Source organism: Manihot esculenta, chromosome 12 (genome assembly GCF_001659605.2).
Source record: "Manihot esculenta cultivar AM560-2 chromosome 12, M.esculenta_v8, whole genome shotgun sequence".
Lineage (NCBI taxonomy): Eukaryota > Viridiplantae > Streptophyta > Magnoliopsida > Malpighiales > Euphorbiaceae > Manihot > Manihot esculenta.
Genome location: NC_035172.2, coordinates 35868768 through 35891091, shown reverse-complemented (window position 1 = coordinate 35891091; position 22324 = coordinate 35868768). Strand labels below are relative to the sequence as shown.

General features: G+C 34.1%; 4 protein-coding genes across 5 annotated transcripts; 2 read left to right on the top strand and 2 right to left on the bottom strand.

The window, feature by feature from the left end:
- The first annotated feature begins 1217 nt into the window (after window positions 1-1217).
- LOC110628165 (actin-7) lies at window positions 1218-4014 on the top strand. Of its 2 annotated transcripts, none has more exons than XM_021774686.2 (5): window positions 1218-1400; window positions 2238-2318; window positions 2404-2797; window positions 2884-3497; window positions 3585-4014. In XM_021774686.2, exons 2-5 carry the CDS (start codon window positions 2259-2261, stop codon window positions 3648-3650), a joined length of 1134 nt encoding a protein of 377 aa, XP_021630378.1. In that variant the 5' UTR covers window positions 1218-1400; window positions 2238-2258; the 3' UTR covers window positions 3651-4014. The 2 variants fall into 2 exon arrangements, with proteins under 2 accessions (XP_021630378.1, XP_021630379.1); XM_021774687.2 differs by having other exon boundaries at window positions 1243-1400; window positions 2248-2318.
- A 3459-nt stretch (window positions 4015-7473) lies between these two features.
- On the top strand, window positions 7474-10403 carry LOC110628112 (actin-7). The gene is made up of 5 exons (XM_021774612.2): window positions 7474-7629; window positions 8509-8579; window positions 8661-9054; window positions 9144-9757; window positions 9849-10403. The coding sequence occupies exons 2-5, from the start codon at window positions 8520-8522 to the stop codon at window positions 9912-9914; spliced, it is 1134 nt and encodes a 377-aa protein (XP_021630304.1). The 5' UTR covers window positions 7474-7629; window positions 8509-8519; the 3' UTR covers window positions 9915-10403.
- Window positions 10404-13632: 3229 nt separating this feature from the next.
- Window positions 13633-16897, bottom strand: LOC110627477 (50S ribosomal protein L15). The gene is made up of 4 exons (XM_021773809.2): window positions 16325-16897; window positions 15040-15123; window positions 14869-14958; window positions 13633-14117 (listed from the first exon to the last, which is right to left on the bottom strand). Exons 1-4 carry the CDS (start codon window positions 16730-16732, stop codon window positions 13857-13859), a joined length of 843 nt encoding a protein of 280 aa, XP_021629501.1. The 5' UTR covers window positions 16733-16897; the 3' UTR covers window positions 13633-13856.
- A 508-nt stretch (window positions 16898-17405) lies between these two features.
- On the bottom strand, window positions 17406-20307 carry LOC110627336 (protein BOLA2). The gene is made up of 3 exons (XM_021773605.2): window positions 20163-20307; window positions 17937-17959; window positions 17406-17819 (listed from the first exon to the last, which is right to left on the bottom strand). The coding sequence occupies exons 1-3, from the start codon at window positions 20223-20225 to the stop codon at window positions 17624-17626; spliced, it is 282 nt and encodes a 93-aa protein (XP_021629297.1). The 5' UTR covers window positions 20226-20307; the 3' UTR covers window positions 17406-17623.
- Between the last annotated feature and the right edge of the window lie 2017 nt (window positions 20308-22324).

Below are 22324 nucleotides of genomic sequence, written 5' to 3'. Positions count from 1 at the left end.
TATTTTAAAAATATTTTATGCTATTTTTTTATCTAAATAAATATGGATATTTTTTAAAACATGAAAATAAATTCACATATCTATTAGCAAACTCATGAATATTAAGAGATTGATGCTTTCACTTAATCATAATTGGTTTAATGGTTAAAAATATATAATTTATTTAATAAATTTAAATTTAAATCTATATTTCTTTAATTCCTTACAAAAAAAATCTCTTCGGATATTATAGGCTTCAATTGGTGATACACATGTAGGTCACAATTAGTTCAGCATAATTAGTCTATTTCTTAATTTATTACAATTAAAATATCATGCCTTAATTTAAAAAAAAAATGAAAATTTCAATTTTTTTTTATCATAGTGCTTAAAACTAAAGAAGACGATAAAAAACTAAAAAAAAATTGTACTTTTTAATTTTATATATAATTTAACTGCATACCTCATTTTTATATAAATTATAAAAAATGCGAATTAAATTCAAGACCTCAAAATTAATAAGCATATTTCTTACCATTATATTATTAAGAGGCGACTAATTTGACCTGGCCAGCGACAATGAAAGAGCTAACGTGACTTGACCAATTTTATTAATCAATAAGAGAAATATTTTTTAAATATCAATAATGAAAATTTAATCCAAAATCTCACACAAAAATCATAAATCAATTGAAATTAACAATGATTGAATTAAATAAATATTCATGCTTTTTTATCATGAAATATATATAATTATTTCCAATAACATAAATTTTATAATAAAGTTTATTTGTTTCAATATATAATTCATATTTGACAAACATAGAAACATAATTACACATTTATAATATTCTACATATTACTCATAAATATTTAAAATTAAATGCTGTAACGTAAAATAGAATTTAGTAAATTTAAAAAGTTTAGTTTTAAATAATTAAGATATATTTAATTAAATTTATTTTAAAATAATTTATTGACAAAATAATTGATTTACGCAGATCTGTTATCAGATTAACTTTTAGATTTTTTTTATAACCTTATTTAAAATAAAAAAAAAATGAAAAAAGCTCGAAATTTAAGATAACCACCTTAGTGATATTTTAGATGAAAAAAAGTAGTATTTAGTATGTAATCGTAAAAGTAATCTAAAATTAAAGTTGGGGTATTTTACTTTATTTTTTTTTTAAAACAATAACACGCGAATTTAGAAATTGTCATTCGCATTTCAAAAATTCTCAGCTGTATATAAACACCACTCCTCTTCAGCTGCCTTTACTCTCCAGCTCTGCGTCTCGTCTCTGCTACTTCGAAAACCAAAGGTCTCTCCAAAGAGAGAGAGAAAGAGCCCAGGCCAACTCCGGAGTTAGGCTTGGTTTGTTTCTGTCTTTCTTTTTCACTTCGATCCTTCAATTTCTAAGGTAAGATTTGATCTGAAAAGTCTACTTAATTTCCTTTTTCGCTTATGCTCTGCGTAGATCGGTTTCCTCTGATTTCATTATGTCGTTTGCTATTTTGGAAAACTTTTTAGTCCTTGTTCAGCTTGTTGTGAATGAGTGTGAGAGTTGGTGGTGAATCGGTGAGCTTTTGTTGCTATTTCTTTTTATTTATTTTTGGATTTATGTTGCCGATCTAAGGAATTGGTGATTGTTTTGTGTCTGTTTTTGTTACTGAATGTGAGATCTGGAGCTAGGTATAGCGCGTGAATATCAATGCTTCTTAGTTTCTGTTTTCGCATGATTAAGTGTCTGATCTGGTGTTCTCATATCTGGATCTGTAATTATTCGATTTGATCTGTTTCTTCATTTTGTTTTTGTTTTTCTTCCGATTTCTAGCAAGATCTAGCTATGAACTGGTTTTTTCCCTCCTTTTTTTTTAAACACTGGGAAAATAATTATGTTGAATCCTCTTGACATTTCATATTCTGGATCAGAAATTATAAAAAGTTTCAACCCTCAGAAATAGAGATTTTTCTTTCTGTTTAGTAAAAATTTATGCTGGTTTTATCATAATCTTGGAGCCTGCTTGTATGGTAGTAGGCGAGACAGATGTTTTGAACCTAATGCCTGCTTGTGGTGTACATAATTCAATATTGCTGAGTTATAGGTAGATTATGACATGTTGTTATTAAATTAAGTGAAACTTAGTTCAGGACTTGAAATGTAAGGAACTCTTGACAACAGAAACCAAGTTGGAAGGGATCTTATGTTTCTGGGTATGTTTATTTTTTTCTAACTATTGCAGCAATTTCTGTATATGTTCGTGCAGGTTTTTAAAAAATGGCCGATGCAGAGGATATTCAGCCCCTCGTCTGTGACAATGGAACCGGAATGGTGAAGGTAAGTTGTTTATCTTATACTTGTGATGACTCATCTGCGTATTTGTGACTGCAGTTTGCTGAATGTTTGAGGATTCCTTTTGCAGGCTGGGTTTGCTGGCGATGATGCCCCAAGGGCAGTGTTTCCCAGTATCGTTGGAAGACCACGACATACTGGTGTTATGGTTGGGATGGGGCAGAAGGATGCCTATGTAGGGGATGAAGCACAATCTAAAAGAGGTATTCTGACATTGAAATACCCAATTGAGCATGGTATTGTCAGCAACTGGGATGATATGGAAAAGATCTGGCATCACACTTTTTACAATGAGCTTCGTGTTGCCCCTGAGGAGCATCCCGTGCTTCTCACTGAGGCTCCTCTCAATCCTAAGGCCAACAGAGAGAAAATGACTCAAATCATGTTTGAGACCTTTAATGTGCCTGCAATGTATGTTGCCATCCAGGCTGTCCTCTCCTTATATGCCAGTGGTCGTACAACTGGTTCGTATAAGTTAATTGCAGTATTATGGATGCTCTATGCGTTCTTATATGAATGATTTCACTTGATGGCTTTTCATGCATAACAGGTATCGTGCTGGATTCTGGTGATGGTGTGAGTCACACTGTCCCAATTTATGAAGGGTATGCTCTTCCACACGCCATCCTCCGTCTGGACCTTGCTGGCCGTGATCTCACTGATGCTTTGATGAAGATTCTTACTGAGAGAGGGTATATGTTCACTACCACTGCTGAACGGGAAATTGTCCGTGACATGAAGGAGAAGCTTGCATATGTTGCCCTTGACTATGAGCAGGAACTTGAAACTGCCAAGAGCAGCTCCTCTGTTGAGAAGAACTATGAGCTTCCTGATGGTCAGGTCATAACCATTGGAGCTGAAAGATTCCGTTGCCCAGAAGTTCTATTCCAGCCATCTCTCATTGGAATGGAAGCTGCAGGCATCCATGAGACTACCTACAACTCTATCATGAAGTGTGATGTAGATATCAGGAAGGACCTTTATGGTAACATTGTGCTCAGTGGTGGTTCCACTATGTTCCCTGGTATTGCAGACCGTATGAGCAAGGAAATCACTGCTCTTGCCCCAAGCAGTATGAAGATCAAGGTGGTAGCACCACCGGAGAGAAAGTACAGTGTCTGGATCGGAGGATCTATCCTTGCATCTCTCAGCACCTTCCAGCAGGTAATCTTTATGGCCATGCTTTTTAGTTCCACTTGAATATGTGTAAATTGGCAGAACACTAACATTGCTTGCATTATGTTGTATCAGATGTGGATTTCCAAGGGTGAGTATGATGAGTCTGGTCCATCCATCGTCCACAGGAAGTGCTTCTAAGTTCTAAAGAATGCTTGATGGCGAGTTGCTTTTTGCATTTAGTTGGCTTTTTTCGTGTCAAGGTGTCTTGAACTCCAGTATGATTGATGTGGAGAAGTATTGAGATTGGTCGTAGGAGGGTAAAGCTGTGATGTATCAAAATAGCTTTCCATCCAATGCTGCAAGCCTTTTTTAAAATGTGATGTCCCTCTGACAATGCTTTGGCAGACACTTTGGTACTCAAGTCATTACTTTCCTCGCAATCATTTTGTGGTTAAACTATGTCTTTGTTTTCATGTAGGATGCTTGTATCATGAGAGTGATTGTGATGCTTTTTTCTTTTTTAAAATTTTTTTATATACAACTATTATTACTATTATTTTTATTTTCTCTTCAATTTGAAGTTCTCTTTTCTTCCGTGAGAGCATTAATGTTAATAGTTATTGTATGTGAAAATTTATCTAGCGTCAGTTGTCATAAACCTTGTGGAAATTATATTTTTAATATTTGGTTTGAAAGGATCACTGATCTGCCTCTGGCTATTTCTTTGTTATGTTAGTAGAAAACGTCTTAAAGTTTCTTTCTTCAAGTACCCTTCCCGTACGTTGAAGATGCTGATTAGATGCGCTTTCTTTTTATTTTTATTTTTTTCTTTTTTTTTTTTTTTTTTTTTTTTTCTGTTTTTGGGGTCGAAAGGAAATAATTCATTGCAAGATGAGGTCAATCAGGCTGAATGCATTAGAACCACAAGTAAAAACGTTCAAACCCAATACATAAACGCAAATTTAGGCTTGAGAATACAAAAGCCCAAGGCTAAACCTGGCTACTCGAAATCAGGTAAGGATTCGGGACCTCGGCTTCCACTCAACTCTACGTGCACCAATCGATTCAAAGGGAGGAAGAACTCAAAGCCAAAAACCACGAGCTACATATCAGCAAGCATCAGTTCTCAAGCTTTAGAGAAAAACTAATGCTGGCTTCAAACCCAGAAAGAGGGAACTTCGTAATGGAGCATGTTGGAGTGACCATTGCTATTCAACACGAACGACATCAAATCATGGGGAGGAAAGGGATGGAAGTGGTATTGGTGATCCAGTTACACCTTCTGAATCTGAAATTGACTGATTTAGTTCAAAGCAAAAATATTAAAACAATTAATCTTTATAGTTAGTTAAACTCAATTAAACGAAAACAAAAATTTAAACTAAATGGTCATTTAATTCAATTTCAGTCTACCAAATCATAAAACCGAAACCGCCAAAACTGAATCGTGGCAAGCACTTTTGGACTACGCCGAGGAAACAGCTCACACAAGTTCACAGGGCTCTAAAGTCTAAAGTATAGGCTAATAATGAATATTAACTACCTTTCAAATGTTTCAGGAAACCTCCTTTTCATTCCATTTTAATAAGAAAACGTTCTAAAACTATAAGTTTAATTCATGAAAATTATTAATAAACCAACATTTTAGGGTGATCATAACATCATAATTTTTTTTACTATATTTATCCAGAATTAAGAATATACCGGTATGAATTTTCACTTTAATGATAAAAATGGTTAAAATAAATAAATAAATGAATGAATTATGAGATGTATATTGATAGGCCATAGATGCAAGGACCCTTTTTTCTTTTCTGTGTTTTGTCATTTTCTGTGTTGATCCAAAAGCGTCTAATGCATACGTATAAAGAATCAACTTTCAAGCGTTGGTAGGCTTGGGCGGTGGCCCCTCTCCTCCCCGCCGCCCCCCTTTGGATCCGTCGATGACGATGGAATATCCAACTTTTACCATGACCCTGCTGCCTCCATAGGAGAAAGGTAGGTTATTGCAGTAAGAAAGAGTCCATACTCTCTGGTCAATGGTCGACACTCGTCTGGCTGTTGCGTCGCCTTCATTAATTCATCCTTTATTTTATGTTTTTTTTTTTTAAATGCTTTTAGATCTTGTAGATGAAATTTTATTCGTCTATTTTAATATCAAAATCAGGTTTTTTAAAATAAAATAATTGTAATTGTTATATTCGATAACGAAATGGCATTGCATAGAAATAAAAACCAAAACCTAGTACCACTTGTACAATGACATAAAATGCATCGCTCTACTTTAAAATGCATTGTGCATGGTAAAAAAAATAAATAAAAAAAACAGTGTAGTTAAATCTCAAACTCATTAAATTAATAAATTATATTGTTTGTTTTGTTTAAAATTAAATCAATAATCAGAGCTTATAATTAAGTTATAATTCAAAATTTTTTTTCTTGATAAGTATTTGAAGAGAGGACAATCAAACTCTAGTTAATAAAGAATTTTATATAATAAAGAATTTTATATATATCTTGACGATCTTTTTAGTGAATGTTATTTATGAATTAATTATCGGAGTTAATTTTTTATTTATTAAAAATCAATTGTAAATCATTGAATTTAAATCTTATTTTAATGGATTTCTGTTTGAGTTTAATTTTAAATTAAATTAATTAATTTTATTTTTAAAATAGGGGATAGTCGTGACTTACTAGGATATTTGGTGGCGTAATCTCATTAAGAATGATTAATGTTTATCTACAGTGTCTTTACTTTAAATATATTTTCAATTTAATTAACTTGTTTTAATTTATTTATTTGTCATTTATAGGTCATGATATTTAAATTAAAGTAAATAAAATTAAAAAGTTAAAGTTAAATAGTCAACTAAAAAATATATTAAAAAATTGAAGAATTGTAGGAAAAAAGAATTATCGTATTGATACGAACACATAGAAGTGGATTTATTGTAGTGGTTGATTGTGTTTGTTGAGTGCAATTGCCTCATTTATTTATAATAAATTTATAAATATATAAAATTTTATACAGATTTCACTCATTTTAAATTATAAATTTATATACACCCAATTTCCATAAGCAAATAGTTACCGCTTACCAAGTCGGAGCATTGGCTTGCCTGATTGGCTCATAGTTCTAAAATTGCATGCTATATATTCATTGGTCGTCAATGCAGTGGGTTCACCCAGATGCCCAGCATCTTCCATACTGGTGGGCGGGGGCTTTGCCGAATGCTCCCGAACCTCCGCTCCCACTTTTATTTATGAGTTAAAAGTTTTTTTTAATGATAATTAAAAATGTAATTAAATTTTATAAATTATTGTAAAACATTTTTAATGTAATTAACCTACTTTTATCTCTCATAATTACTTTAATCTCAATATTAATTGAAAGAAACAAATAATAAAATAAATTTTAGTGAATCATATAGATAATCATGAATATATTTTTCAAAAAATTAATTGCTTCTTCCATTTATATAATTTCTATTTATTTTATTTTTTACATATATTAAAAAAATAATGTTATTATTATTATGACCAAGATGCCTCTAAGATCTAATAAAATTTTCTCTACAACATGTACGTACTATCAAAACTTATTTGTTAAATTATCAGATGAGAATGTATACCGTTTTAAAAAAAAAAAAAAAAAAAAGAAGAAGAAAAAGATAAGACTGTACACAGCTAGACATTCATTCCCTGGCCTTGAGCCTTGACCAACCGACCGACCCGAATCAAACGGCCCAAAGACAGCGCCGCAGATGCTGATCAAGCAAGAAAAGCCCAGCTAGATAAATATTTATAATAATCCAACGGCTGAGATTGAATCAGTAAATTCAAAGGCAATAGCAAGAACATGGAAGTTGTAGAAAAGGCTGTCAGCCAGGTCACCCTATCTTTTATCGTGGTCGAAATGATTCCTCTCTCTGTCTCTCTCTCTCTCTAATTCTTAATTTCGTCCAAATTTCATTTGCATTTCAAAAATTCCCTACTATATATATACGCACACTCCTCCTCTCTAGCTCTCCTAGCTACTCATTTTCTTCTCGTTTTCGGCGTCCTCCTCCTTCTCCTCCGTGTCGTAAAGGAAACGCGATAAAGAGACCAGGCCATCTCTGTGGATTGGCTTGGTTTGTTTTGATATTTTGCGCTTCGATCTTCTCTAACCAAGGTATGCTTCGATCTGTCTGTATAACTATATTAATTAGTTCGATTTCCACTTCTGTGCTTCGAACTGTGTTGTTCTTCTTTCGTTTTTAAGAAATCGGTCGCTTTGATGGTTTTTTTTCTTTGGAGTTTTGTGTTTTCGATCTAACAATTTTGTCTCTCTTTCTCTCTTTTTTGTTTAAAATACTGATGGAGTGATCTAGAGTTAGTTTTAGCATTCGCACTCATCAAGTGCGTAGTGTTCTATGATCGCCTGATCTGGTTCTGCTATCTGGATCTGTTCTTGTACGATTTGATCTGATTCTCCATTTTTCTTTTGGATTTGCTTTACTATTTTTTGTTAAAAAAAGTTTTATTCAATTTGCTTTCCCTTTCCGATCTAGCTATATACTGCTGCGTGTGTTTTCCGATAGAACTGAAAGTGCAGAAGAAAGTGAAAGTTAATTAACACTACTGGGAAGTTATTGGAAGATAAATGATTGTGTTGACGGCCACTTCAGATTTGCTTTACTGGACCGGAAATATAAAATTTTTCATCTTAAATATTGTTCTATCCCATTAGCAAAAATATTTTTCTAGTTTTATACGACAATTGAAAATTAGTATTGAGTACTGTTTTATTATCATTTTCCTAGCTGTTGAGCCTGATATTGGGTAGTAGGTGTGGCAATTTTTTCATCCGACTGTACAAATGATTTTTGTAAATTGACTGAGAATTACGGGATTTGATGGATGGGTTGTATTAAAAAAACATGGAATTGTTGGTTAATTGTTAATGAATCTTTTGATCATGAAGATGGCGTTAGAAAGCAAGAATGCAGATGCTCGCGCGTGTGTTTATACTCTTTATTTCTTGCTCTCATTATTCTGCATGTTTATGCAGCTTCTTAAAAAATGGCCGATGCTGAGGATATTCAGCCCCTTGTCTGTGACAATGGAACTGGAATGGTGAAGGTAGGTTAATTCTTTTCCTATTATTAAAATTCGGCCTTTTTCTGTTGCTCCATTTTCTGACGGTGAAGACTTCTTCTGCAGGCTGGGTTTGCCGGTGATGATGCTCCCAGGGCAGTGTTTCCTAGTATTGTTGGAAGACCCAGACACACTGGTGTAATGGTTGGGATGGGTCAGAAGGATGCCTATGTTGGAGATGAAGCACAATCTAAAAGAGGTATTCTGACTTTGAAATACCCAATTGAGCATGGTATTGTCAGCAACTGGGATGATATGGAAAAGATCTGGCATCACACTTTCTACAATGAGCTTCGTGTTGCCCCTGAGGAGCATCCAGTGCTTCTCACTGAGGCCCCTCTCAACCCTAAGGCCAACAGAGAGAAGATGACTCAAATCATGTTCGAGACCTTTAATGTGCCCGCAATGTATGTTGCCATCCAGGCTGTTCTTTCCTTGTATGCCAGTGGTCGTACAACTGGTTCGTATGAGTTATTGTCAACATTGTGGATTTTATGTGCAATATAATATAGATGATTTTGTACTTAATAGCCTTGCATATGTAAACAGGTATTGTGCTGGATTCTGGTGATGGTGTGAGTCACACTGTTCCAATCTATGAAGGGTATGCTCTTCCACATGCCATTCTTCGTCTGGACCTTGCTGGTCGGGATCTCACTGATGCATTGATGAAGATCCTCACTGAGAGAGGGTACATGTTCACCACCACTGCTGAACGGGAAATTGTCCGTGACATGAAGGAGAAGCTTGCATATGTTGCCCTTGACTATGAACAGGAACTTGAGACTGCCAAAAGCAGCTCCTCTGTTGAGAAGAACTATGAGCTTCCTGATGGTCAGGTCATCACCATTGGAGCTGAAAGATTCCGTTGTCCAGAAGTTCTGTTCCAGCCATCCCTCATTGGAATGGAAGCTGCAGGCATCCATGAGACCACTTACAACTCTATCATGAAGTGTGATGTGGATATCAGGAAGGACCTTTATGGTAACATTGTGCTCAGTGGTGGTTCCACTATGTTCCCTGGCATTGCAGACCGTATGAGCAAGGAAATTACTGCTCTTGCTCCAAGCAGTATGAAGATTAAGGTGGTGGCACCACCAGAGAGAAAGTACAGTGTCTGGATTGGAGGGTCTATCCTTGCATCCCTCAGCACCTTCCAGCAGGTAATTTTTCATACTGGATCTGCTTTCTATTTCCATTTCTATATGTTGTAAATTAGTAGAAGACTGACATGCTTATAATGTGTTCTATCAGATGTGGATTTCCAAGGGTGAATACGATGAATCTGGTCCATCCATTGTCCACAGGAAGTGCTTCTAAGTCCTACAAGTGCTTTGACGGCGATTTACATTTTGAATTTAGTTGGCTTTTTTCGTGTCAAGGTGTCATGTGAACTCACAGTATGGTTGATGTGGAGCATGTTGAGATTGGGTTATTGAAAGATGATTATATTCTGAACTTGATGTATCAAATAGCTTTCCATCTGTTGCAATTCATGTTATATGGCTGCTAGGGAGAGGCTGTAATTTTAATGGTCCCTCTGGATGTGGTGGGCAGACACTTTGGTGCTCAAAGTCATTGGTGTCCTCAATCTTTGTGTTTCAACCATGTCTTGTAGTAGGATGCTTGTAGCTGGAGGGTGATTGTGATGCTTCTTTTTTTTTCCCATTTTTTTTCCTTGTTCCAATATCTGAAGGTTTTTTTTTTTTCTGGAACATTAATGTTAATAGTTATTTGTATGAGAAAATTTTATCTAGTGTCAGTTTGCGGTCATAAAGCTTAATGGAACTTATGTCTACTTTGTTTGAATTGATTTTTGCTCTACGCTTGGCCATTGGCATTTTTTTTAAAAAAAAAAATATGGTACGATGTCATTTTATTGGGTCTGTGTTATGGTACTACTTCTCTTGAGATTCAGAACTAGAGATTGTTGATTTTGCTTGACGTTATAATATTTGCAGTTGTTTCATGGCGACTAAAGTATGCTTGGCTTCTATTGATGGCCAGTAAATCTGTTGTAGTGTTATTGACGTTATTTTTCGACGTATATTGCTTCTGTTGGAACTTAAATATGTCGATTACTTGACAATTTGCATATAACAATCACTTCTTTATTTTATTTTTATTTCACGCATCAACTGTAGCTTTCATTTTTCACATCAATTTTATCACTATTTTTTAAGCCAAATCATATCGTATTGCTTGATTAGCTTTGTTTTTTGAGAGTCCTTTTCTGCTTGATTAAGGAAGCCGCCGTTATCCTATTAGCTACTTTAGTCCATATTTACTGTGAGCAATTTTATGACAAGTTACTGACATCGCATTTTTATCTCAAAATGTTCAATCGTTATAAATCCTTTTAGTAAAATCAATTCTTGCCTTTTTGGCCTAAAATTTCCCTTTCATTTAAGAAGCCTCACATTTTACTAAGCGCAAATTTATTGTTCTGCAACATTGTAAGACATCTAATAAGAGAGAAAAAAAAATCAAATAGAGTTTTGTAGGATTTATTTGTTAAATAAGGGCGAGTCTTTCTACCGTGGTAAAACTCACCATTTTTCCGCTGATCATACTAACGGCAATTAATATTGAAGAAACTGAAACACCATGTCTAATAGAGATTCTTTGCCAGACGGACTTGTCGATAGTAGAAAAAAAAAGGGAAAAATTGCACTTGTGTGCCGCTTATTAGGTGCATGCGCCTACCAAATGAACATCTTGTCGGATAGATACCTGCAAATAACCTACCGGTATGGCTTCCTTGCATGAATACATTACATCAACTGCTCATTGCTATATATATTACAAGAAGTTAGATGTGCAGTTATTAGATGTGTCTTACCTTAACAGACACTTACCTAGAATAACTATTAACTTACATGTTACTGCGCATTAATAAGTTTTATCCTGCCTCTGACTGCACATTTAATTTTATATTTTTATTTTTTTTTGTGTGTAATAAATTGGATGTGACTTAACATTTACTTTTTCCAACTTTATCGTTTATCTTAACTCTAATGGTAATTTTTTAATTTTTGTTGACTTGAAGGAACTCATCCTTATTTGATAATTAAATTTCTTTTTAATCCGATTTGACAAAGTCTTTTCCTCCACCCCTTACTTCATAAAAGTCCTAACCAATATGTTTTTGACAAGACTTATCATTAGTTTGGTTTAGATTTAGCTATGTTTTGACCAAATCCTACCGCTTGTTTTTTTCTTAAAATGAAAACTGAGTTTAGAATGGAAAATGATATAACTAATTCAGATCAAGTGTTAATTTAATTCATCGCCTATATTTATCATTCCAATTTTAAATTGATTTTAATTCTAAATTATATGCATCTATTTTCAAACAAGATTATAGTTAGAAAGGGGAAGTAAATAGAGGCTCTGTCTGGACCAAGTGGGATTGTTCTCACCACAACAGCAAGGAACAAGACGTTTTATTTTGAAGAAAAAAAAAAACTAAAAATTATGTGTATTAGAAATTTTCAAACCGTGAGAAACCCAAGTTTGAATTTCAATTGAAAATAAATAAATCAAACTTCATTTTGCAAAACTAGAACATCTAAAAAAGAAGGAATTGGAAATTGGTGGTAGACATAATCATGCTTCTTTCAAATTTGAATCAAATGGAAAGTTTTGTAAATTTAATTGAATTATTTCTCTCTTTTTGACAAGAGTTAAAATCAAATCAATTCAATTGTATTTAAATAAGAAAAGGAAAAAAAATATTGAATTAACTTAAACCAAATGAAACTAAAATAAAATTGCGAGGATTCTTACTTGTAAGAATGGAAATTATTGATTTATATTTCGAAACCAGATGAGCTGAATTGGTGGCCGCTCCTAGTTGGCAGAAAATCTGAGGATTCATCTTGCTCATGTTGTTGGTTGGTAAAAAATAAAAAAAAAGCAAGTGATAATAAAAAGAAGGAAAATTGGGGGACCTAATTGCACTAGAGCTTTAATTCGGTGAGCAAAATTAAAAATTGTGACAAAAGCAAGGAGAAATGTGGGATATCCTTAGCTTCTAAGGAAATGACTTTTATACAGTCTCTGAAATGAAACGTCTCCCTAATATATATAAGGGGTGACAATGAAATTATTTGTAAAGCAGTCAAATTTTGAATTTAGATTCTCGAAATTTATTAAATTAAAAAAAAAAAGTTACAGTTTCAAGTTTAAATCATACTAAAGCGTTAAATTCCTGATCCAATCAACCTCACATAATTGCAAGTGGCAACTAATAATATTTTTTTTTATTTGCCCAATTAAAAATTGAGACGTAAAGGTGTAGAAATCTGTGTTGGAAGGAGAGGCACTTTGTGAATTCTGTGGAGTAAACTTGAGATAAGGTCTAGTAAATTGCTGGCCACCTAACACAGGCATCATTTGTCAGCATCAGTTATACTTTAAAAAAAAAATTGATTCAATTCAAGCCTCTGCCTTAAAATTAGAAACAAAATAATTCTGAACTCGAAATGAATCCGTAACCATCACTAATATCTTGACTTAGCAGAATTACTTATAATGTGAAGATTTTGCAGTTTAAAAAGAATTTATACGTAAACAAAATTATCGAGTACGAAAAATGGGGATGCCGAGAGGCGAGGACCATCAGCAACCGCAAGACATCCGTCGGACACAGCGGCGCCACCTTCAAACCTCTCATGGGGTGAACGAACCACATGGGATTCAGAACGAGCTAGTGCGTCGGAGTTTCTTTTTTGTAGCCATTTCAGGGAAACCCCGGGAAAAGACCTGCCAAGCAGGCTCTACTATGTATGTAGAGCGTGAGGTTTAGGGTTCAGAAACGCTCGCCTCACTCCCAGCCCCACATCCCCCAGCTTGCGAATCTCTTTCTTCCCCTGTTAAATAAAGGCTTCATTGAGCCCGTAAAGAACCAATGTGGGACAACGTCAGCTCCCAATAATTCCATTCTCCATGGTTGATTTCAAGAAATTGAGATGGGACCATTGGCTGCTTCCATGTTTGTTTTCAAGAACATTTAATTAGATCATTCAGAAAAGAATGATTGAAGTAGCTGATTAAATTTTGGATAGAACTTCTCAAATGTTATTTCTTTATAATGAAGCCCAAAGACATAACCTCACAAAATTCACTTGTTCCTAACAGCGAAATTGATGAACAGAATGAGAAAATGACCTGCGAGAAAAATTTCATAAACCAAAATCTCTTATATGGTGATTTGTAATCAAAATACAAGTTGTTAAATAACTATGACTAAATGGTAAACTAGGCAGCAGTAGGAGCTGCTTCTTTTTCTTCAGCATAAAATGGAATAGGTTTGGTTGGAGCAGGCAAGCGGCCAATGCTGTCAACTTTATCCTTCAGCTTCGGTGGAGGCCTGGCTGGTTTTGGCAACAGCCTGCCTTTCTTTTCGAACCACTCAGGTTTCAGCAATGCCCGGAAGCCCAATTTGTTGTAATGCACTCGTCTCACAGATCCTCCAGCAGCTTCAACTGCTTGCTTTGCTCTAACTGTCACTCTTGACACCTGCAGAATTCATTGTTTAAGCACTGGTTTGTTGCTCGTAGAACGTAAAGGATTTGTGTGCTATGAAGCTGATCAATAATTGCAAAATCCAGTGCATATCAATTTCCAATCTATTGTTATCAAAAAATAGTTTAGCAATGCAGAAAACATATAATCTTCACACAAATACATTTCAAATAAACACCATCGCCTGGTTTCAACCATTCTGATAACTATATATGCATAATGCAGATTCCTATGAACAAAAATTAAAAAATTAAATTTGAGAAGCAGCTTCTAACTGCTTGTCCATTAAAGCTTAAACATATATGAAGAAGCATAAACAAAAAACACAAGGACAGATGAAACCATAATCCTTACCTTAGGAAACCTTCTTTTCAAACAAATTTATTACTTTAAATATCCATATATTATCCCCCCAAAAGGTTCCTTCCTAACGTAGTGTTAGCTGTTAATCAGGAATGTTTCAGAACCATCACAAGCAATCTTCAAGATCAGCAATACCATCTATTACTATGAATTCTTAATCCGGGACAAATTGTGCTGGTACTGCCCACTTCAATGCTGTAATTTAGATAACACCATAACTTGGCAACAGCAATAATAACAACTACTATAGAAAAATGCAACAATTTAAGTTCCAAAAAATGAGAACAGAAAAGTAATCGCTTAAAATATTGCTATTGCATGCGTTACTAGAATACCTCAAATTGAATCCAGTACAAAAGCATAAACCTTTAAAATATTTTACCTCTAGATGGATAGGCCACTTAATCTGATCAGCACCACGACCCATCAATCTTACTCCATCTTTTATCTGCTTTCCTATGGCCCCAGTATCCTATTATAACATCTACAATTATTAATATAAACCAAAGTTCTAGAGGTTACATTTGAAGATCAGGGAGGGATACTGTTGTACCTTGAGAGTTTTCATTGTGATTAATTCATGTGAATCTATCTTCCCCTCATTTATAAGTTTTGCAATCTTTCCCAACCCTACAGGCTGCAAAATACAACCAATTGAGTCAGAATGAAATAGCAGCTAATGGAACAATAAACAAGCATCATACAATAAGGTTAAACTAGATAAACATTTTCAAATATTGAAATCTATGGGAACATACAACAATAAAATCTCCAGCCAGCAGCAAGAAGAATAAAAAAGAAACTCAAATTTTGAAAAATATGAAAGGGAAAAAATATTAACATTTTGAGTTCCTTCCAAGGTTGGATAATGAATCAATTGAATGACCTACAAGTTAATGTGCCCAATTGGCTAATACTTAACCAGACCTTTCTACCTAATGACTGATATAAAAGGTGATATCTCCGTCTTTTATGCATGCCTGTAGCATACAATTCAAATTTCTCCCTTCTTTTACTCTAACCCTCAGCATGTTTGCAGAACTACACATCTGCTTGTGCTTTGTGGGGGTAGTGATGACCCCTTTTAAGAGCTAATGAAGTTGCCTTTTTTTTAAAAAATAAATTAAAAGAAGCAAGTCCTAGTGCATAGGAAGCCCTAAAGAGACTTTATTATTAAATGTAAACTCATCATCTTCTTCATTATCAGCATCATTACTGTTATTTTTGAACATCCGAACTAGAAGTAGACAGTTAGAACTATTCATGGATAACATCCACATATAACTGGAATTGACCCCTTTTCAGTTCCAGATTGACCCTTCATTGATTCCATCCGATTTAACTACATGTAGCTCATGATATAGTGACACAACTTCACATGTTGCAGTCCTTACCATTCCAGAAAACTAATAAAACTTCACCTCTAAAACAGTACCTTAATGCAGCTAAGAATATAAAGGTTCATTTTCTTCATTTAGAATGGAAAGGATGGCTCTGAATAAATGGCCATCATTTTTACTTAAATTCAATCTAGTTGCATAATATAAGAAGAGAAAAATACAACACAAACACAAGACGGGAGTCCAAAAATATCATTCTTTACATCAGCAGTTATTGAGATCAACATAAATATTACTATATATTCATCTCAATTTAACATAGCAGTAATTTCATGCACCCTTTCAGCTTAAAATCTAAGTTTGCAAAGTAGTACACATCTCCTTCACAATCTACAAGACTTAAGCCTTCCTCAAATGAAATTGACATTAGAAATTAAAAGAAAAAAAATTCAACTTCAATTTCGGTTTCAGAAAAATAAAAGAAATGCGGGCAAATACCTGAAAAGTTAGGCTAAATGGGTTCTTAAATCCTCTTTTTGGCAACCGGCGGCGCATGGGTGTCTGGCCACCTTCAAAGCCAAACTTCATAGTTCCTCGAGCCTTCTGACCCTTATGACCTCTCCCTGCAGTCTTTCCCTTCCCTGACCCAATCCCACGTCCTTTCCTTGTCTTCTGCTTCCTTGGCACCTTGTCTCTTAAATCATTTAAACTCAACAAGCTATAAGCCCGAATACCCACAACAGAAAATGCCCCATTAGAACTGTAATTGCTAGAATTTGGGCATTGTAGAGACTGAAGTGACTGAAATGGTGGTATAGGGATGTGCGAAACGGGTTTTGCGCTGATTTTGGGGTTGAGGATTGAGCTTGACGACAGCAGCGAAGAAAGCAATCTTCTTCGGAACATTTTTGGGGGATGCAACGAAATGGTTTCAGGTTTTCTTAGGGTTTTCGCCACTAGCGAGCAGTTATGATTTTGGGATCTCAGGATTCTTCGTTCTGGGTTTAAGCTGCCCCTGTAGAGGAAGAGAACGCAGTCTCTTTTCTTGAGATTGGAAGCCTCAAATTTTAGTTTTTTTTTTTTTTTTTTTTTAAATTTATTTATATTAAACATAATTTAAAACTAAATTAATAATTCTAATATAGTATATTTTTAAAGAAAAATAATATGATACAAATAAATTTATTAATTAATCACTTAATTTTAAAAAATATATTTTTAATATTTTAAAATATTAATTAAATTAATCTATCTATTAATTTTACTGTATATTTGTAATATGTTAAAAAATTTATTAAATTAATTTGTCTGTTAATTTTATTGTTATAATATTAATTAATTTTTCATATTTTAAAAAAATTATTAATTAATTTTTACAGTTTAAATACTATTTTTTTAATAGAATTGAATAAAGGATTTCTTTAATTTAATAATTATATTATGTATAACGGTTTTTTTTTTTAAAAAAGAAAATTTAAATTTATGGATTTCATTTCTCTTTGGCTCTTCAACAATGAAAATTTTTTTAAACCAGTAAACGACCAACCATCTCAAATGGGTTCAGAAAGAATCCACCATGTTTTGAGTAATTGTTTCTGTTTTTTTTCAATTCATAATTGCTAGTTTTTGTTGGCAACATCCAGAAAAATACTAGGCAATATCAGTTCTATAATTGTATGAAAGCCATTTAAGGCTAAAATCAGAATTTAAGCAACATGAAAACTAGGTGATTTAACCTAGTTCAACATTTATATTTTTTTGCCTAGTCATGCTTAGAAGATCTCAGAAAACATATTTTTAAGCAGCAGATGTAGATTTTTCAGACTCCAGTTGTTGTTTCCACTGTCCTGGGGTCACAGCTTTCTTTATTGAGAGGGCATGAATCTCTTTCATCTCCTCTTCCAAAGCAGCATTAACCAGTCGATGTCGCTCCAGCAACCTCTTACCTTCAAACTGCTCTGAAACAATCTCAATTGCAAAACTGGCACCACATCTGCCAACCAAATTAATATCATCAGAAAGTCGATACAATAAGTTTCTTCCAAAAAAAAAAAAGACATGTAACAGATAGCATCATGTATCAAATATCTTAAGGCATGAAGAAGCCGACCCTCCAGATGTATCAATTATTTCCTGGAACAAGGAAAAAGAGAAGAATGAGTTCACCAGTTATAGAGTCACTATGTGCATATTGAGGTACATATCATATGATTTAAGTGTGTGTAAGATGCAAGTTTATGACAAACTACTAAAGGAAATAATAAGAATGCACAAAAGAACAACATGCATTATCGATTTTAGTTATTCCTTTAAAATTTTATCCGAAGCTTTTGCATTGATATCAGTTTTCCCAATCATACTCAAATTGGTTTTGTTGTACTATTATTTTTATTTTAGGCTGAATCCAGAACTGTATTTTTACCTGGATGCATAGAGATAGATGTTTTAGGGCAGAATAGATTCAGTCCACTTTCCGCTTTTGGTTCTCCAGAAATGAATAAGATTCTTAAATTCTAAGTTCAAAGTAATTTGTCAAGCTATTCAATAAGCCTAGGTTCATTAAAGATTTGAAATTGCATCCCCCTGAGCCTGAGATATAAAAAGAGAAAAAAATTTAAATATTTTTTTATGAGGTCACGCCAACGTATATGGTCAATGCTTGGTAAGATGATCTAAATCTACATAGAGATGCAATTCATCCAATCTTTCAAATTTTGTAAAACAAGTCCCAAAATAATTTTATTCTTGTGCACAGTCTCCAGCCAAAACCTCTTCCAAATGCTTCTCATCAAATTCATTGAGGGATTAACACAAACAGCATTAATTTTAGGACTTAACAGAGTCTTTGCTGTAGAAAATGAGGTTCCAATTTATCAATCTCAATCTAAAAAGATTATCAACTACACACTTCAGCACCATGAGCTTCCTCATGATCTATATTTCCATTAAACTGCAGGCTACATAAAGAACCTTCCTTCCTCTACTTCCATGTCAAATAAATTTGCTACCAAATGCTTTCTGTCCTATCCCTGCTGTTCATGAGAAGTTTCTAAATTATTTAATTGTTCTATACAAAATCAAGAATTTTTAGTCTCAGAAACTAAATAAGATAACTTTGCCCACTAGTTTACAGCTTATATAATCTTATAGCATAACAGTAGAAATAACCAAGTAGAAAATGAAGTTGCTAATTAAAGTTAGATCAAAGTGTCTAATTGCACATCATAATTACCAAAAGCAAATCACGGCACCACGAAGATAATATGAGAAAAAGAGGTACTCCATATCCAAGCCTAATATAAAGAATGAAAGAAACCAAGTATCTTGCAACCAAATGATGTAGCAATAAATGGTTCATAATCACCACACAAAATCCACATGCTATCCAACTAGTCAAGTTAGAACTCCTTTTCACTAATTCCTCTTAGCCAAGAACGGCCTGACCATCCAGAAACGTGATCCTTTTTATACAGTAAACGTATGCAAAACACACTTCCTAATTAATTTACCTCACTCTTCAGTCTTTGAAGCTTTTTAATAAAATTTTAACAGAGATTAATGCACTTATCTCATGGAGACTATGAACCAAAATCTCCATAAACTCTATATCCCATTGAGGGATTCTCAAGCACGAGTGTGCATGTGCAGTATATGTATTTCTCTTTCTCTATATAAATAATTCATGTTATAATCTAGCTCGTATTAAAAAACTTCTCACTTTTTTTTTTAATCTTTTGTGGATAAGAAAGATCTAGATGAAAAAAAAAATGAAATAAATTCAAAATTGATATAAAAGCTCACTTTAACATACACACAAACACACAAAAGCGCACACAGAAATGGTTCCTCAGGCATGCCCAAGGAAAAAGAGCTAGAGCTAGAGCTAGAAGACTCAACCAACAATAGCATTAAAGTACAGTTAATAACCAATAGTGACCTCTACTTCCAAGTTCGGGCGGGTACTTGAACTACTGATAGAACAGCAATAATCACAATACAGCAAATTGACAATTAATTTTTCCATCAAAGATCCTAATTTTCTACCTCACAGCAAACTGAAATAAATATTCAGTGAAAAAAATCTTTCAGTTCTCGGCAGTAGGAGTGATTCCAGAAACCAAAGTTGCAATTCATTGATTGCAAGATGGGCCAAAACAATCTAAATATCAAAACAAACTAGACATCAAGGAATTAGCAAAACAAGAACCGAATCCAATTACACAATCTGGCAATTGAACTGAAAGTGAATAGCATCTACAAAATAAAAACAAGATAAACATCAAAGGACGCAAAAATTTAAGAAATTGAAGGAAAAGAAATAGAAAGAAAGACCTACAAGATGAGAAGGATTCAATTTTGACTTCAAAGTAGATTCAACTTGCTCCTTTGTCACTCCCATACTTCTCTCTGTCGTCTCCTTGCTTTCTGCTAACGCTGATCGGTCTGTGCTCCGTGAATTTATTGTTATTTGTGAATTTTCAATTTGGGTGGACTATATTCGAGGCCCCAGTGCTCCATTAGCCCATTAATGAAATCAATCCAGATTAGTTCGATTAATAATTAAAAATTAAATATTAAAAAACACAAATATTTAAGTTATTGAAAATGTATTTATTTAAAAAAACTCGTAATTCTTTTTCATATTCTTGATGGTTTATACTTGCATTCTGTTAAAAAAAAATTATTTTTTGTGTTCAAACTTCATCAAACATTTAATTTGATGAAATAGTTAAAAATTACATTTCACTTAACAATAATTTTTTCTTTTATCGTTAGATTGTCTTTCTACGAGTCTTGCTTAATTGTCACTAAGCCAAAAAAATATAGAAACTATCTCAATGAAATCGACTGTTTACACTATCATTAAAAAAAATTACACTGTTATACTCGTGGAGCGGATAGAGTTTTTATGGGATTTGGTGTTAAAGTCTTTTATGGTTCCTTTTGTCTTAAAATTTATAGGGATTTTGCGTTTTTAGGATTGATTCAAGGTTGATATGCTTTTGTTATTGGAGGGGCTTTTGGATGCTTGCTTGATAGTAACACCTTTAGGGTCACACTACCACACTTGATAATTAATATTTTTCTCGACCATTACTGTGCAATCATGGGTTCTATGTGTTTCTTCTCTAAGTGTGATTATCTTTAGTTTTGATATCTGGAGGCTTTTTTTACAAGATGTTCATATTTTCTTTCATGAGTTTTTTTTGTGCTTATGGTTGTAGCGAAATTAGAAGGGTAAATTGGCTTCTTTAGATCTCGTTTGTTTGACTGAGAGTGCTCTTTTATAGAAATGATAATTGGTCGGATATTTTTGGATATCCAATCCAATCGAACTCTAATAGAATGAATTTGGATAGTTGATGTTGTTAATATTGGATTGATGACGTGGCCGAAATAGAATTGAGCTACGACTGGCTATAACCTGCAAGGGAGGAAACGTGACGCGATGGTGGGTATCCACGACAATCACTCCGATACTCAAGTCAGTGTTTAGAAGAACAGAAAGAATGTGAAGGATTACTTAGAGTTTGAGTAGTATTAGGGATAGCGTACCATTACCTCTGGAATCATTCTCCTTTTATACTCTGAGATGACAGATATAAATATAGTGTTTCTTAAAAATTCGACGATGATGTGTATGGCTGCTCGATAATAGACATCATAACCTAATTAGGTTGATAATCCCGCAATCTATGGTGAAATGGGAATGTGCCTAATAACGGTAATTTTGTGCCAAGACTCAGTATACCCGGAGAGGGCGAGTCTTGATGATAGTTTGAGGGTTAAAGTGCCTGGGTCTCCTTCCCCTATAGTGAGATCGCATTTTCCACTTGTCAGATCCTTACTACGTAGCCCCATCAGAGGTCCCTCTGCTAGTTTTCATTTCTTCAAATTTGAAAGAAATATTTCCTATCGAGGTCCGAGACACATAGCCCTTCAAGATTAGTTCCTTGCTATTCGCGTCGCTTTGTCTACTGAACCTTCTGCACTGTTTATCGTGCCAACGCCTACCGTCGAAATGACTTTTATAAGGATCCATCATCTTTTTTAAGTATCACTTTTGCGTTTTTCTGCAACTTTCAGAGAAATTCACTTTTGTGACTCCCTTTCTGTTAAAGTCCTTACCTGATTTTCAGTAACTCTTTTGTCCTTTTGATATGGATAGGAACATCTCTTCCTACCCCAGCGGGGTTTTCAGCTCCTCCTCTGACGACCCCATCCGAGTATCAACCTCCATTGTTCCCTTGAGGGAGACCTCCGAGAACAAGGATGCCTCCCTTAGTGACATCCCGTCCGTCTTCTTGGATGGCGATGTGGATCGTTTGTATGACACCTATCACATTCCTCAAGATTCTTTCCAAATCATTGCTCCTTCTCCCATGTCCATGCTAATAACTTCATTTCTATTAGTGACACCTAGGGCTGAGCACTGTTCGGTTCGAACCGAATAAACCGACCGAACCGATTTAATTTAATAATTTGGTTCGGTTTTAA